This window comes from Chaetodon trifascialis, chromosome 13, assembly GCF_039877785.1.
Source record: "Chaetodon trifascialis isolate fChaTrf1 chromosome 13, fChaTrf1.hap1, whole genome shotgun sequence".
Taxonomy (NCBI): Eukaryota; Metazoa; Chordata; class Actinopteri; order Chaetodontiformes; family Chaetodontidae; genus Chaetodon; species Chaetodon trifascialis.
The window spans coordinates 12,480,365-12,497,682 of record NC_092068.1 but is presented as its reverse complement, the minus strand read 5'-3'; the positions used below and the strand labels follow the sequence as shown (position 1 = coordinate 12,497,682).

General features: G+C 41.2%; 1 protein-coding gene across 1 annotated transcript; it reads right to left on the bottom strand.

Moving 5' to 3' along the window:
* Positions 1 to 7,805: 7,805 nt before the first annotated feature.
* On the bottom strand, positions 7,806 to 16,136 carry kcnk1b (potassium channel, subfamily K, member 1b). Its single transcript, XM_070977605.1, has 3 exons — positions 15,595 to 16,136; positions 13,528 to 13,923; positions 7,806 to 10,947 (listed from the first exon to the last, which is right to left on the bottom strand). Exons 1-3 carry the CDS (start codon positions 15,947 to 15,949, stop codon positions 10,691 to 10,693), a joined length of 1,008 nt encoding a protein of 335 aa, XP_070833706.1. The 5' UTR covers positions 15,950 to 16,136; the 3' UTR covers positions 7,806 to 10,690.
* Between the last annotated feature and the right edge of the window lie 1,182 nt (positions 16,137 to 17,318).

Here is a 17,318-nt window from a genome sequence, read left to right as displayed (position 1 = left end):
AACAATAAAGCCCCTGCACATGTCTTGTGAAATCATTACATTTTAGGACATTTTATGTCAATGCAGCAATCATAATAAAGGGAAAGACAAAAAAGCTGTTTTCCTGGTAGCTTTATTCTTGATACTTTTCATTTATCTGTGCTGCGTGGGTGTGAAAGAATGATTCTCTGCTTTTATCCTGCAGAATATCACAGGAATACCAACAGTCCAGGCTGTTCGCAGACAACTTTTTGCAGCAATTATCACTATAGATTTTCAACAATTCACAGGCTACAGGGGTCTCCTTTGGTCTATTTTTCATATCTACTTCATCACCAGCATTTCAAGTTTGTATTTCACATGTCTGGGTGAGCAAAGGTAGAAATAAAACAGTAGAAATTGTTGTTTCTGTTCAATACCACAGAATCAAAGACAATTACAGGGATTTGATTGCATCCAATCAGAGTTATGCCTCCAGTAATGGTGTAATTATGTTCACTGGTGGTGATTATATCGACTTGGAAATCAAGTGACTGTCTTTGTCTCTTGTGTTCAGAAGTGTGAGATGTGCAACAATAAAAGTACAAGTAGTAGATTTTCCATGCTCTCGTAGCTAAAAAGTGAATCCTGACTGTCAATAATTCAAACGTGTGAATTTTGTTGCGTGGGAAAATTCCCCCTAATATTTGAGTCTGAAGGAGATACATTTCATGCTCATTTTCTATTAAGTTTGGCAAAGTTTAGATGAAATCTTGTCTTCTGTGCATAGACAAACCTGAGCAGTGCATGCAGTTCCAACTATGAGGATGACTGGAGATCTACCTTGTATGAATGGGGTAATGTTGCCCATAGGTCCCGGGTCTGTGGTCCACTCGCTGCATTGCGTCGGCATTCTGTGAGCTCCTGACTGCGGAGAGCAGCACAAATACACTGACTGTTTTTTGAAGACAGGTTTTTGCATCGATCAATGACCAGCCACAGCTCACAGTCCACACAATCAAGGGGCTGGGGGGGGGGTGAGTAGGGACCTGTGCTTACTCGAGCAAAAAAGTGGAGTCTAGTCATCAATAAGGGGGTCAACACCTCCCATCGACAGGCTCAGGGAGGAGAGGATCAGGTTCATCTTGCATAATGCACCTCTCAACTTCACAGCTCAGCCAAAGCTAAATCAATTCTCACTGTTCAACCTTCTGCTTTGCCAAAACCGAAAGAATGTGGACATTTTTCCCGTGAGACACAGCCCATAAGTGTCAAAACAGCTGCTCTAAAAAGGAGTACTGATATATTCAAGTCATCTGCTGCCATCCAGTTCACCATCTTCCACTTCAGTAGTCGTCTAATAGCGATTTAATTGGCGCCCTCATCTACAGGGCACTGCACTCCTTTCTAAATATGGATCAGTGATGAAGTGGGAGCCAAAGCTCAAGGCCAAGATAAAACGAACACAGTGAGAATGATCCAAATTTTGCTTCACACGCAAGAAGCTGACAAGGATAATACTGGCCAGTTATTAAAGTATTCTAATGATCAATTCATTTCTATAAAACAAGGTTTATTGGAGCCTTACAGCAGGCATTTTCAATTATAGTAACACAAAAAGGTTAACAATGACTTCCAGCACACACCATATCTGGGTCCTGGAACTGATTCGCCTCAATACAATGCAGCCATCATTAAATTGCATCTGTGCTTTTACTGTGAAAACTGCTTTTGTGAAAAAGGTTTATCGACTTTTCTCACAGCAGATATGTTGGCCTGTGAAACCCAGGTGTACAGTTAAGGCTCTGGTATTGTGCATGCTGGCTCACTGACATTGCTAACAGTGAAATGGTACGGAGACATCATTAATGCTGTCAGTTACACCTGCGCTTTCCCGCTCATGAGAAAAATGCGAAGAGAAAGGTGGCAGATATATGTCACGTTATGTGGCAAGTTTAGAATTTCTCCAAATGCCCGTGCTTTGACAAACATTTGTTATTTTTCTTAAGTTTATCTTATTTGACACGGGCATAGCAATAGCAACACACAAACACCACATGTACTGTATTTAGTGTTTGGAGTGAAATGCTAATTTACACCTGTCTACAGGAGGCTTTGTTAACTATATCATTATTACTAATATTAATTCAAAGCACTCTCATATTCCCCACTTAAATGCTTTAAGCTTCTGTTTGTTACTTTTACAATAATTCCACTATATGTGTGTGTTTTGGATATTCAATTAACAATATACTACAAAAACACATTTCAGTTACACAATATCTTAAATAAGATACATTATTTATATTATGTAGGAATTGTATAACTTTGGAGCAGGTAGTTTTCTTTTTTGACAAAAAGAGCACGGCACACAGTTGTCATGGCGGGCGAATGATTACTGATAACATTAACGATGGAGTCAGCCAGCATGCATAATATCAGGACCAGGAAACTGAAGCTCCTGAAACGAATTCAGCTGTTGTTCATTTTAGTATCTGCACATGCTTTTTCTATTGTGGCATGACTTCTGTGAAAAAGGGCCTATTCACATAAGGCAAATTTCTCAAGTGAGGATGACTTTTAATATTGTGAAACACAAAAAATCTAATCAAAATCTGCACAGTTTTTCCCTGAACATGACGGCGCACATATAGCAAGGTGGTGTTTTAAAGGGAGAGCGCTTCAGGTAGTCATGATGAAACGCTGGGTTGAGGATTTCACTTTCCTTCGTCATTGCCACCCCTTTAGCTATTCTCTGTGCACCTCAGTGCTTAGTCAGGAACAAAAGCCAGAATATTTCTCATATCCTCTTGTGTCCAGTTTCATACAATTTAAAAAAAAAAAAAAAGATGTAAATCCTCTCGCTTCTCCCCGTCAATATTTAATGCACCTCTCAGCCTGGAAACAGTGTGACAGACCTCTGCTGATTGGCCAGAGCAGGAAGAGAGGTGAAACTCTGAGCCAGTAAAAAAGGTCACACCCATCACTGTGCATTTAAGTACTCAGGGGTTTTGCAAACATTTAATTTCTCATTACTCGGCATTTGATTAGAGCCTTTTCACATTTGAATATGCCAGCTTGAAGAGCAATTTATCATTAAAACCCATAGAGACGCACATCTATTATCCTGTTGCAGACGAAGGCGTTATCTGTTGAAATGTTATTTCAGCCAGGAGGAAACGTAACCTTTATGGAATCGGCACCCTGCAGTCCCAAGAGCCTCTATGATTTCTTAAGGGTATATTTGTTATTCAGCTGCCATTATTGGTAAGGTTGACACACAGCTGGAGAGTGGCCAGAATCTCTGTGGATGAGTGGGCCTGCTGATGCTATTATGTGTCAACATCATGAACCAGTTAGCTGCTGAGGCGAGCAGCTCCAGTGGGGAGCAAAGATTGGCATCTTCTGTCTTCTTTCCTGGCCGGCCGTAACTGCCCTGATTTCCATTCTTAGATAATCACTTTTTAGTTTTGCTGACAAATGAAAACAAGGCAAAAATGTATGATGAAAGCACCGGAAGTCTGCTGTGCTGCTATTAATATGAAAAGACACCTCTGAAATACTAGATAAATGACAATTCACAGGTGGTTTTCAGCTGAAGTCGTCAGCTCACACAGAAGCAGTTATGGAAAATGTTTTTCATTAACACGTCGATGATAAACTCTGCTGTGCTTACAGCCATCAAATAAATGAAATCAGTGATTGAACTGGGGTCCCTCCCACCACTTTTGACACAGTCATATTGTTATTATAAATAGAACGTGCTTTTCTGCATTGTGCAGCTCTTTACTTCTTTCCCCACACACGTTTGCATGCCATATTAAAGCATTAGTCCTTAACTAGATTTAAAGGTCAATCCACTGCTCTTTGCATGTAAATCGTCCTTAGACAATGTGCACCTCTACGGCCAATAAATGTCTGTTTTGCATTTTAGTTGCTCCTTTTGCCAAAAGGGACTTTTGGTAATTGGTCACCCTGTGTTGGCTGTCCAGTTCTTGAAGGTTGCTTGACATTCACAGCTTGAAACAAGCAATTGTTTCTTTTGAATATTTATAACCAATTATTTTCCTTTAGTCCTGGGGTGGAAGACTTGTTGAGGACCAGATCTCGCCAGGCCATTTTGAGGTTACTGTAATGGCAGCCTGATAACAGGCATGGCCATTAAACTAGCCAGTATTTCTCCTTTGTGTGTTTATGATGTGGCTATTTCCCTTTTGTCATCCAATTAGTGGCCACAACATTTTTCTCAGCATTTTCACACGCTTGCTGAGCTGGTTATCAAACTCAGATCTGACTAACCCGGCTGTCAGCTTTAGTAGGATAACAGAGCGGCAGAGACAGAAAACTGTGCACCGTGCTCTTGCATTCCCAGGAGCTGCTTCATATATATCAGCCTGATGATGTTCAACCTGTGATGGCTTTCGTCAGAAGTCTGAACTCTTGGGAAAACAACAGCACAATGCAGTTTTTTTTTTTCTGTTGCTCTTTTCGTGCATTCATGTTTGTGATCCAAGCATCAAGTAAATGTGCGGCATGTGCATTCACTGTATGAAACATGACAGCTGTGAGTCTTGATGTTCTCAAAACATCACACGCTGCAGAAAATGGAGGTTTCGCTGCAGAGTGTTTGCAAGAGAGAGAATGCTCATGGCTGTGGCATCCATCCACCCCTCCTTCCCTTCTCTCCTCTTTTCTTCTTGCCCTGTCAGTTTGTCTCACCACTTATACATTTATGACAGAGTTAACTAGGGCACAGTGTATGTCCTGCTAAGTGTTTGCTATGTGCATGTCTGTAGATGGTGTATATGCCAAGACAGTAAGACCGCCATGCACAACCACAGTCCCAGTGGGCAATCCCATATCGCATTTCAGTTATTTCTTGGGTGCATTAATAATAAAAGTAAATCAGCGTTATCATTTTGAAAATATAATCAACAGTCCGTTTAGTCCAGCAAAATAAAAGCCTCGTGTTTGTAGCAGCGAATGAGAGCAGTTAGACAGTTGGCAGTGGGGAATGTTTGTGCTTGAGGCCTCATGCTTCCCATAGTCCCAGTGTGTGTGTCAGGATATAAATAGAGCTGCACCACCACCAGAAAGCGGTGCTATAGGGTAGATGTCAGTCGTCGCCTCAGTTCAGCCCAACCCACCCCCTGCCCTGGATGACCCCGGAGTCCTTGGACCACTGGTGCACGAGGAGCCAAAGTTGCAACAATGGACTTGTTGTAAAACCTGACTGATGAAATGTCAAGCATTGCACAATATTCTCCTGGGAGTCTCTGCAGCGTGTGGTACTCTTGGGCTTTGCTGAAGTGAGTGTCTTGCATTATTTTCACACTAATCCAAGATGCATCTGGCTTCCTTAAGAAAAGCTTTACATTCAGTGTAATGATGCTTTTCTCACTTCCAGCATAGAGATAAGAATAACTCCGGATGCAGGATTAAAAATAAAGCTGAATGTTTTTTTTGTTTTTTTTATCTTCACAGCTCACGCTCAGGTAGTTTCCTGTGTGCATATGAATGAAGCAAAAAGATCAAATAGCAATATTAATGACGGGAAGCAGTGAGTACATTTCAGTCCGATGTGTAGCGACGGGCCTGCAGGGGATAGTCCTGTTCAGCCCTGGTACACTCCTGACTGACAGCTGGGCTGCGTCTACTGACAGCTGGACTGCATGTACGTGAGTGTGTGTGTGTTTGTACAAATTAAAAGTAACTAAAGCAGAGAAAGCGTGGGGCAGTGGAAGATGCGATGTCCCAAAGTGTGTGCTTTGGCTGGCTATGTGCCAAAGATATTTTGGTGGAGTCTCTTGAGTCAGCAGATACAATCTCACTCTGCTTGTAAGCACAGACCTTGTTTGTGCATGCAGAGCGTTTAATGTCCAGTCAAAGGATGACATCTACTCTTTTCATTCAATTTTTTTTTTAAATATTTGTGAACAGGCATGTAACACACAAAACCAGAACTCCCAAACTCATTCATTGTTTAAAATTTAGCAAGCTGCAGATTTGCTACAAGGGCTCACTGACCAGTTCCACACATGCCAACCTGCGCCACCTGCTGCAAAGCAAAGTAAGCAGCAGCAGCAGTGAACACGTGCAAATTCTGAAGCGTCAATGCCACCTCCTCCAGGGAAATTAAATAATTACTTAGCTAATTTTACACTGCCACCTGCAGGCAATGAATGATGCAACTGTACTTTTTTTTAACTACTGTTTATGTGTTTGGTTACATTCATATTTTATAGCTTTAACCCATTAAAGGCCCAGTGTGTAGGATTTAACGGAATCTATTGCAGAGATGGAAAATAATATTCAAAAGTATGTTTTCATTAGTCCATCATCACCTGAAAATAAGAATTGTGATTTTGTTACCTCAGAATTAGCCCATTATATCTACAGAGTGCAGCTCCTCTTCGCCATGTTGCATCACAATGTTTTTACAGTAGCCCGAAACTGACAAACCAAACGACTTGACTCTTTCCAAACAATAACGCATCATGTCATTTTGATGTATTGCATGCACTTTAATGAGATGATATTTGCTGTTTGCATTAACTGTGCATATGGTGGTTGCCTATAGCTTTAATGGGATGAGGGCCATCTGATTAGATTATACTTATATTATGTTTTTGATGAAACTTAGTTTCTTCTCTACTGAAGTAAGGCTGTGATCTGTGAATATTTATATTTTTAGAAATGAAGGTGCAGTTTTATGGTGACCGAAGGTACGTAATGTACACACTTTAAAGCAAATCTTATTACAATGACTTGTTATTATGTAAATGAACAGACAGTGCTGATGCTGAATATGGCGGATTTGTGCTGTATTAAAGTGGCTGACATCTCCAGCAGTTATTTTCGATTACTGTGCACCCCACAGGTAATTGTGTGGGCACAATGTGCATCCAATAAATACATTGCCAGGAGCTGCTTTCCCCTCATCTTTATTCACGTAGTTAAACTTGATAACATGGATGGCAGCTCAGCGGCTCTGCAGTGAGAGGTGCCTGCATGTCAGAGGTAATTACACTTCTGTTCAATGAGAAATAACAGCTGCTGAATAAAATAAAAGTGCACCAGAAACATATCCAATTAAATTCACCTTCTTCAGAGACACGTGTAGTATTCAGCCTGTGGCCATTAAATACAATATATTCTGTAGTACTGGGATGAACACTGAGAAGAATCAGATAATCACACTACACACTTTCATACAGATTTCTTTGTGCCAGATATTGCACGCTGACACCAATGTCACTGATAAATACTGCAAATTTCAATTTCAAGTTCTCATCATAATTCAGCATCTTTCAACAGCGAACAATGTCCCCTCTTTTATGAAGCCCCACATCTAATGAGTCTGATGTGCAAATCATTGCTTCTTATGCTCAAATAAGAAAGCATGTGCTGTTAATCACTGGCTGGGATCTCTGTGACCCTGTTGTTCACCTCCAACTTCAATTACTGCTCCTCCATGATGAAGACAAAGATGTGCTAAACATCAGAGTCCACACCCACGTTTCATATTCAAAGCTGAGATGAACGACTAAAATAAAGAATTCAGGCACCAACAATTGACGTGTTTCTTTAAAAATGACATGAATCAATGACATCAATCACATTTATTTGTTCTGCTCTGCTTTCTAGTTTGATCTAGTGGTTCTGTGTGTTCAAAAGCCTGGCTGAGTGTGTTCATTTGAAGTACACTTTTATGGTAAATACACGTTATATAACCACACGTGTCGGTGCAGGGTGACAGCTGAAACAGCTGCCCGTGCACAATACCCATGACCTTCCACTGAATCAGCTGGTTTCAGTAGCTGTTAAAATAATTAACGAGAGTCAGATTAAGTAATAACAAACCAACAACTTTATTTAAGATGCACTGATATCTTACAGTTCATGGATTCACTTGTTATGTTGAGACTGACTTTTACATGAAACCTTGATGCTCCATGGCAATCCTGTAGGACACTATTGGTACTGTAACGCTAAAATACTCAACGGTGCATATGAATCACAGTACGCACCACGACAACTGAAGAAATATGTACAGAAATTAACTGTTCCAAATACTCCAAATGTGTTACTTTTATCAGCAGAAATAAATAATGTCAGTGTGCTTCCATTTGTAATCCTTGACACAATGTTTGCTCCCTGAACAGAACTAGCACTACTTCACCTGACAGCTCTCACCTTTGAGACAAGCTGCACGTGCATGAAAAGCACAGCCGGAAACGGTAATGCCGAAGGGTCAAAGCCTTGACATCAGTCTTTTTTATGTATCTACAAAACAGTGGAATATCTTACAGTAAAACCCAAGCTTGGCAAAATTCAAGTTCTCCATTTTTCTCGCCGGACAATATGAAAAGTATCAATGCGTCACAGTTTACATGAAGGCTTACAGTGGTGGAAAATAAACAAACATGAAATACAATCCCGCTGATCTATTAAATACAATATTTAAGATCAGTGAGTATCTCTGATGAGGACACAGTCAAAGCTAATTTTGCATACGGTCATGACACTTTGCTGCAGCTCACTTGCGCACAAGCAGACTTGTCGCGACTAATAGAGCCAGCAGAGCAGCAAGGCAGCACTCTGTTCAGGCCTTGAATCTCACTGCAGCAAACAGCATAAAAAACAGCACATTCAAGACTTCATACAAGGCTGTCTTGATGTGGCGATGTAGCAGAGAACGATGAGGTCAGAACTTGGGCTGCGTACAGAGACTGAGACAATGCTGAAATTCGTAAAAAGTATATATGACAAATAAGTCTGCATGACAGCAGTACGCTACACCCTATGTGTGGGTGTCTATTAGTGCCAGATAACAACAGGAAATGAGTAAGTCCATCAACATTTTCCCTCCAGATACAAGAACTTTTAAAAAAGACACAGAGGAGTGCTGTCATACAAACTGTGTATATCCACTGGTTTACATTCCATTCATGGAAGGTTATCATTGGTTGACGAGCAGATTAAAAACGGATGTGCTGGATAGTCAGAACTGGCATGTTTTAGCTGCACTCTTGCTGCTTTTGAGGTTTCCCGAATGTGTCGTTTTTAGTACAGAATTAAGTTAATTAATTACAAGATTTTGTAAACCTTCATTTCATATTCAAAAATAGACATTTCTACATTCAACTTATGTAAATACAGTGATGTAGCTTCTGTTCAACGTCTTGCTCTTCTCTTGCTCGGAGCAATAATCAAGCCTTTACAGATCATCCACAATAAAAGTACAGTATTATTTCTCCATTAAAAATATCTCCTGTTTTGAAATCTTTGATGAAATGTTTTCCTTTCAGATAAAAAAAACTGTTATTCTTTCTGCACTACTGCCTGGCGCCAGGACATGTGCAAACTGAGCTCTCTTTATTGACAGTAAAATGCAACAGGCCGGCCGGCCCTCTGGGGTTCCCTTTTTAAACTGGGCTAACCTCACTTCCCTTTTCACACAGTCCAGCACACATTAAGCCATTCAGACAAATCAATAAGTTATAGTGCTTCTCATCACAGATGGACAACTTTGAAATACCACTGCAACATGTTAAGAAAATACACACATCTGCACACAACTATGTTCCCTTACAATGAAACATGAAGATGTGGAGCGCAACCAGAATAGTTCACACCTTTCTAAAGATGAGCCAACAGTGCGACAAAACACAGACTGTGACATTGCGCTCTTACATGCAGAGTAAATTGTGTCTCTTCGGGAGTTTCTTGAACAATGCCGGTTATTTTGCAAACTTTCATAGTCAAATATGTCACACTCTCAGCCCACCTGTTGTTCATGGAATGTATTTTCTACTCTTTCCGATGCTTTGATCAGGATCTGAAAACTGAAACCTCTCTTTCAGTCAACCCACATGACCCATATTAGAAATGGAAAAACAGGCCCCTGAAACTTTCAAAAAGTTCCCAAAGAAAAATGAATAGGAGCCAGTCACCATGAAAAGGATCCAATGAAACTTTGATCCGTCTGCAACAAGCACTGCCAGAAAACATGCCATGGTGCATTACAGAATTTCCTGTCAAAGCTCCATCTGAAAAAAAAAAAACATGGAAGCCAGTTCTGAACTCAATGATGATGATAATTACTTGAGTTGTTTTGAAGTTTTGGCCTCACTTGGCTCATCTTTAATAGGTGTGTTAATTCTGGATGGCACTGTACTGTACATCTTAAAACATTTACCTGATTATGTACATTCCACGTACCTGTCAAGCATCTCTATTTAGAAGATACACACACGTACTCTATATGTACTATTTTGTGACAGACTATGGAAAATTGTCCTACATTTCAGCTAGATCAGCAAGAGGCCAATTCCTTTCTAAAATGTTCCTAAATATACAATAAATAATCCAGCTCATAAAGGAGCTTAGCTCCTGTGAGTCATAAATACAGCAGAAGGCTTTTCTTTTATCACTGAGTTTGTCTTTATAGTTGCTGTTAAAACATGAATTTTCTCTCTTGTTCATGCACATAAATTGAATCTCTGCTGCATAGCACTATAATATTAGGATTGTGGTTTGGTAAACTAGATTGTTTGCTTGATCTCAATAGTTCCAACTAGTTTTACTACTAAAATTTGCAGGGTTGAGCTTTGCAGAATGCCTACAGCTGAGACTTAAGATCTACTCGTTCTATGCATTTATAGTCTTGCGTGTATCACCTCCTACTTTCACGTTGTCATCCTTCAATAGATGTTTGCTCTGTCGATGTTTACTGGATCATCGGGTCATCGTTGGGAGAGACCAGTGTTGCGACGCTAACGAACGAATTGGGTTTGTCCTCATTGTGGACTGTGGCTCTTTTGGACACAGTCGTGAAGGACAGGTGGTCGTGCTCCAAAATGGCGAGGCGGTCCTGCGGCTTCTCCTTCTTCAGGTAGAACATCTTCCTCAGCTGCTTCAGTTGCTGCAGCTCACAGAACGTCTCCAGCACCACCAGCATGACTATCAGACCCAGGATCAGGTAGACTGACGACAGACAGGAAGACAGGAAGTAATTAGCTGCAGTGAGTAGTATTAAATATCACCATATCAAAACCAAACCATGACCATTCTTTTTTAACCCTGATAAGAAGTTACTTTAACATTCATCTAGATTTAAGTATGTATTCAGAATTTAACAGTGAGTTTATGTATGTATGCATAGGACAAATCTACCTGATGTTGTTTCTTTTAATTTAGTCATAGCAATTTGTTGATGACATGTTGCTACTAGATTATGATTTCTGTAAGCTGCATTAATAGAAAAACACAAGTAGTGCATTTCTTCTCTCCTATCCCAAAACCTGTTGTTCATATACACTGACACAAGAGGGCAGCGGAGTGTGTGCTGGCTGAATGGTGAGCTGGGAGGGGAAAAACGGAGGCACAGTTTCAGACGATGCTGGAAATCCCCCGCAAATGTTCGTTGATCAGAGGCAGCAGCAAAAGGGTTTTCTTTCACTTCCACTTTTCAGCATCTCTCGCAGCATGAAAAAACCCTATGAAACCTGCTAGAAACCAAAAACCTGTCCAGACCGGTGTTATATAAACCGTAACACAGCTACTGTATTAGCACTAGGACCATTTCTACTATAATTAGTAGGAGTATTACAGCACTATAGGGTGTGTGTTAAAATAAGCATCCTTCACTGTATATTTGCACTGAAGCAATAGTGTTTTGTTTGAACTCAGTTAAGAAGTCAACACCTACATAGACAGAAGAGTGCTCTCACCTACATGCAAATCACAAAAGCGGTGACTGCAAATCATCAAAGGCACTGGCAAACACTTGACACAAATTGTTCATCATCTGTGGCAAACTGTTTTCTAGTTATTCTGCGTGAACGCTCCAAATGTAGCACAGATAGCGGTGAAGTCACTTCCGACACAGAAGTGTCGTTTTTCATGGAGGAAGCTGTACGAATGTGTCCGGTGTTATTCAAGCAAACAAACGCACTCTGTCACAGCTTTCTCTCCTCCTACAGACTGACACATTGTGCCTGCTGAATGACGTCCCTCTGGCTGGTGCGTACCACACACCCACACACACACGCAGGTGACAGCACACTGCAGTAGAGTTTGGCATTCATGTGCACCCACAGCTTGAATTTGACTTGAAAAGGAAAAAAAAAAAAAAAAACTGGTCACCATTAGCCCCGTCAGTGCTGCTGATGGCGAGCAGCACAATCACCCAGAAAATGCGATCGATGCATCGCTGCTCTCTGTCAGCACACAGCAGCTTAAAAATAGCCAAAGTGTGCAGAAGCGACCAAAACAGCTATTGCAACTGAACTCTTTTTAACGAGCTGTGCATTGTTGAGAAGTGAACAGTGAAATTGTTTCTGGCAGAATATACATGTGCTTCCTGTAGTGGCAATTTCTGTGACACTCTGTGTGAGGAGGGCAGGGTATTAACCACTTGTGTATTGATCATTTTTAATCTTTTGCAATAGTGGTCTATTTTTAAATCTATAGAGATGATTCCAAGTGTACTTGTCAAGGCAGTAAACCAATAAATCTCCCGTCGTTTGGTCTAGTTTTGTGTGGATTCTAAATTAAAGTGCAATAACTCATTTGTGATTTTAATGTGAGCAAACATGAGATAAAGCCACTACTGCCATATTACAAGCTCGAACTGAAACAGGTTTACAGCTGTAAATCAAGGGTTAAGCTAGACCTTACCCATGGAAAATCTATGGAAATCTAAAATTGCTCTTAGGAGGAACTATTTGTTATATTTAAATGACCCCCACTAAAAACATGCAAGAAGATCACCACCTGACCAATGGTGACGAAAGAAAGGATGGGTCCCTGGGCGCTGCTGTTGGCTGGCCGCCGGCAGACCACCACTCCTGGTCTGCCATGGAGGATCGACAGACCGAGGATGGGTCAAATGCTGAGAGTTAATTTCACAAAAAAAGCATGGCGTGTGCATGTAATGTGTGTGGTGCATGTATATGTAACGCTGTAATAATAAAAAGTACGTTCTTCTTCTTCTTCTTTGTAATTTTGAAGCATGGTGTGAGTTTTTTTTTTTTTTTACCTAACTTTTATATACCGCGCTGATTGTGTCACAGTCAAAGGTCAAAGTTCTCCATCATAAAACCTGCTATGCGTGATATTCTCACACCAGTAAATCATTACAACATCACGTCGGAGACACTGAGACCATTTAACATGAACATATTGAGACCATCACTGTACTACTTGTTACATAGTGCAGCACAGTGTGACATATATATGATTCCTTTTAATGAATTGCTTTATAGCTCAAATAATAATGTTTCCAGTGCAAACAAACCAAACAGTAATATCCTCTTTGCAGCAGGAAGCACTGGGGTTTATGAGAAATAAGGTCAGACTACGAGAAACACAGTCACTAACAATAAAACTGCTGTGTGCCAGTCATCCCATCCGTAATGTCTTCTGGATACTGTAACTTGACCATATAAATGCTGTTTATAATGCTTCACAAAGAGGCGTGACAAACACCTCAGTAAAGATGAAAATGGACAGCAAGCTGGATTCATTTGAGACCTCCAGACATGAAGAATCATCAGCACTCACCGGTGATGCCCAATTTGTAGAGCTCCCTGAACTTCTGATTCACAGCCTCTCCAGGTACGTAGTCTCCCAGGCCGATGGTGCTGAGGGAAATGAAGCAGAAGTAAAAGGACTCCAGAAAGTTCCAGTTCTCCTCCAGCTCTGAGAAGATGGCGGCGGGGATCAGGAAGAAGCAAGAGACGGCCAACATGGCGAGCACCGTGGCATGAATGATGGCCACCAGCGGCTTAGACATGCCCCAGTGCATGTGGATGTACATGATCGGCCTTCGGGTGCTGAACACCATGATCCTTTGCACCACAGCGGTGAGGAAGAGGAGGGTGAAGGGGATGCCGATCATGGAGTAGATAATGCAGAAGGCCTTCCCGCCATCCGACAGCGGCGCTGTGTGACCATATCCTGCAGGACGACAATCAGGACAGGAAAAGTTTGAATTACAATGAAGAAAGCTGCAGCTGGAAGAGCAAAACTATTCTATCAAACATTTCAACCATCCCACACACAGCAGAACAGAATTATGATAAATACTACTCTATTAATGTGTTTCTGGCTTATTTCAACTTTCTTCATACAGGGTATGTTGGCTGAGCACACATGCTCCTTTAAAGCGATGCCCTGTTCACACTTTCACTGAGAAATAAAATAACAGGAACAGAGTCATTAATTAAAGGAGACTCATTAAACAGAATAATAAATAAAGCACAGGCTCAGTTAAAGCAGTTCAGGTGGAGGATGATCACTGAGAATGGTTATGTCAATGTGAAGGAGGTGCTGCTGTAAAAACCGAACATGTTTGTGTGAAGTGGACCTAATGAGAGCTCTAAAAATACCAGAACTCACTGACGAGAGTGTGCAAATGAGGAAACAGCACGAGGTTCGCTTGTGATATGTTGTTAAAAATCCCACGCCATTCACTTTCGGCTTCTGCTTGGAAATTCAATACTTCTGCTATGAACAAGGTCAATGTATGGCAGCACACCAATGAGGATCAAAAGAAACGCCATTGTGGTCTCTCTGTCAGGTCTGTCTGTCGTAACTGCTGAGTAACAAAGGTAACAGAATATATCCAACAACAATTGACTTCAGGTGTTCTTCAGGTGAAAAAAAATGAGGATCAAGTGCCATTGTGATTAGTAAAAGCAAAACATGTGAGACTAAAAACAGAAAACTGCTAAGAGTCAGATCTCTATCTGCTCTAGTAGATGTCTATCAAGTCTGTTCAGCCAGAAAAAGATTTTTTTTTTTTTTGACACTTAAACAAAAGATGTTTCCTGCAGCCAGTCAGCCACTGCTCTACAAGCTATGTTGAAATCTCACAGATAACTGCTGCCGTGTGGTCAGACTAAAGTTCCCCAGGTATCCTGTGTGACAAGCATCTGCGAGCCATGTTGCTTTGTGCAATGCTAGATAACAGAAAACCACTGTTCACAATGTCATGCAAACCTGTCCAAAGGCCTTAAGAGAAAATGTACTCAATTATTTGTTTAAAGGGTTTGCCTAAATTAGAATATGTGACTGCCTGGGGGGTGGGGGGTGGAGGGAGATGATGATGTTGACATGTAGACACTGTCTCAAGTCTCATATTTTGCTCTTACTTTACAGTACAGGCAGTGCTCCCTATGCCAACAGAAATGCAAGATATAATGGCACACAGCTTCAGTTTCTGTATAAAAATAACAGATAACATAAAGGGTAAATGCATGTAAACACATTGTTTTTAACCCCTGACTGAAATCTTGGGATAAGAAGCATTGTATTCTGAATCAGCATGATGAAGGAAGGGACGTTAAATATGCTTCTGGCACCCAGCAATGATCACATTCTGCATGACACATCTTATTTTCCACCACCTGTCCAGTTACATTCTGTAGGCCACAGGTTAGTGTGGCCCAGAAGTGCCTCACCCTGCAAGTCACACAAAAGGATGTTTTGTTTTTCAGAACAAAGGCCAAAACAAGGCCTACTTCAGACTACAGCTGGTTGAAAATGTATGTAACATACATGTATCTTTTGCAGCGCACCTGGTGGGCAGCAGCATCACCTGCCCTACACTGTGACCTCCACACCTACCTGTGGTGGACAGCACGGTGCTGGCAAAGAACAGCGCAGAGGTGAAGTCCCAGTTCCAGTTAGCCGAGGCGTTATTGAGGATGGACACCCCATAATTACTGGCCTCCAGGGCTTTCTTTAGAAACCGCTCGAGGCGCTCCTCGGACAGACATTCGTTTTCCTGGAGGAACTGTTTCTTGACGGCCCTCAGCTCCTGACGCAGGAGGTCTTCGTAAGGCAGCTCGACCGACGAAAAGACGACAGCCCCGAACACGAGATAGAGGAGGTACCCCAACACCAGAGATGCAAAATACCACGTCGATTTGTGACTCTGTATCAACCGCACACACGAATTACTGGCTAGAGACTGGAGCATTTTCAATATATCACCTCGGTACTATTATATTAATAGTGAAAATAAGATACCGTTAGTAATGTTACCGCCTCGGGTGTTATATTGCCGAAACAGAAGCTACGGAATGGAATGCTGTTTCAGACAAAGCTCAAAGGAGGACTCGCTTCCCCCTCCGCCAAACCTGCTGTGACATTTGAGGCTTTCACGTGTAGTCGGAAATGTTGGCATTATACGAAGAGCGGAACTATGTTTTGACCAAAGAAGCCGAGATTCGAAGTTGTAGCCAAGTAATTAGAGACATCATGGGTATACAAGTAGGCTACTAATGTAAGACGACTTAAAAATAATTTTAACTTCATAGAAGAACACACATCTCTGCCATTGGCTCCTTACAAACTATCGCTATCTTAGCCGAAAAATAAAAATTTTAGGGCCTGATTTCCAAAAATGTTGCTACTACGCAACTTTCCTGTCATTTTCTTTTTTTTAATATACTATTTTAGGGGGGGGATAACACCATTTTAAAGTCTCCTGAATCTATAGCTACAAATTACCGAGCTTCAAATGGCACGTGAAGGCAACAGGTGATGTGGCGGCGACATAGGGTGTGTGACGTAAGAATTTCTCTCCTCCCAGGTGTGTTTCAGTTTCAATTCAGGACCAGCGATCAACGTCAGACAGCTAAATTCCGTCCCCTCGCCTGTTGCTCCTCTGCAAAGACGGCGATTAGGAGGGAGAGGGAAGTTGAAACGCCTCGATTCGCAGAATATAAAGCAGGGTGACTGCAGGGAAAGCTGGGGCGTGGAGACGGGCGGCCTCAGGAAGAACAGGCCCATCAGGCTGCACATGAAAGAAGCTTAAATATGAACTTTAAAAAGAATGCATGAAATAGGCGTACTCCCGCGGATATCTGTTACTCACGACAAGTTTAGCATTTAGAAATTTTGTTGCAGCTGCAGCTAATAGCAGCTTTGACGTGTTATTGTTGATATGCCTGTTAATATTTCGGCAAGGATTTATTTGTAGGCACTGTGGAATTTTCCTTCATGAAGAGTTGATCCAGAAGGAGATTGATCAGGAAATGAATATGCCGGTATGTTAAATGACATTTTAAAAAGCCATAAAATGAAACGTGTTTTATACATATAGTTATAACTGTGTATACTTGGAAAAATGAAGAGATGAAGACCAGCACTAATTCTTGTATTTGTTCATTCGTCTTTTTGTTATGCTCACAGGTATTGATACATCATTTCGCTCATAAACGAATACAGTTTGATCAGTATGATCTTGGGTCACTGGTGATATACATAACATCACTCCAGCTTGAAGATGAACATCTCTGATAGTAAATCACAAACTGACTTGCTGTCATATCATGCCTAAGCCA

Bases quoted from the DNA above. Each gene is read 5' to 3' on its own strand.
- kcnk1b (XM_070977605.1), bottom strand. From the start codon at position 15,949: ATGCTCCAGTCTCTAGCCAGTAATTCGTGTGTGCGGTTGATACAGAGT. The intron at 13,924-15,594 runs GTAGGTGTGGAG...GTCGTCCTGCAG, and splicing joins CACCGTGCTGTCCACCACAG to GATATGGTCACACAGCGCCG. The intron at 10,948-13,527 runs GTGAGTGCTGAT...GTCTGTCGTCAG, and splicing joins CTACAAATTGGGCATCACCG to TCTACCTGATCCTGGGTCTG.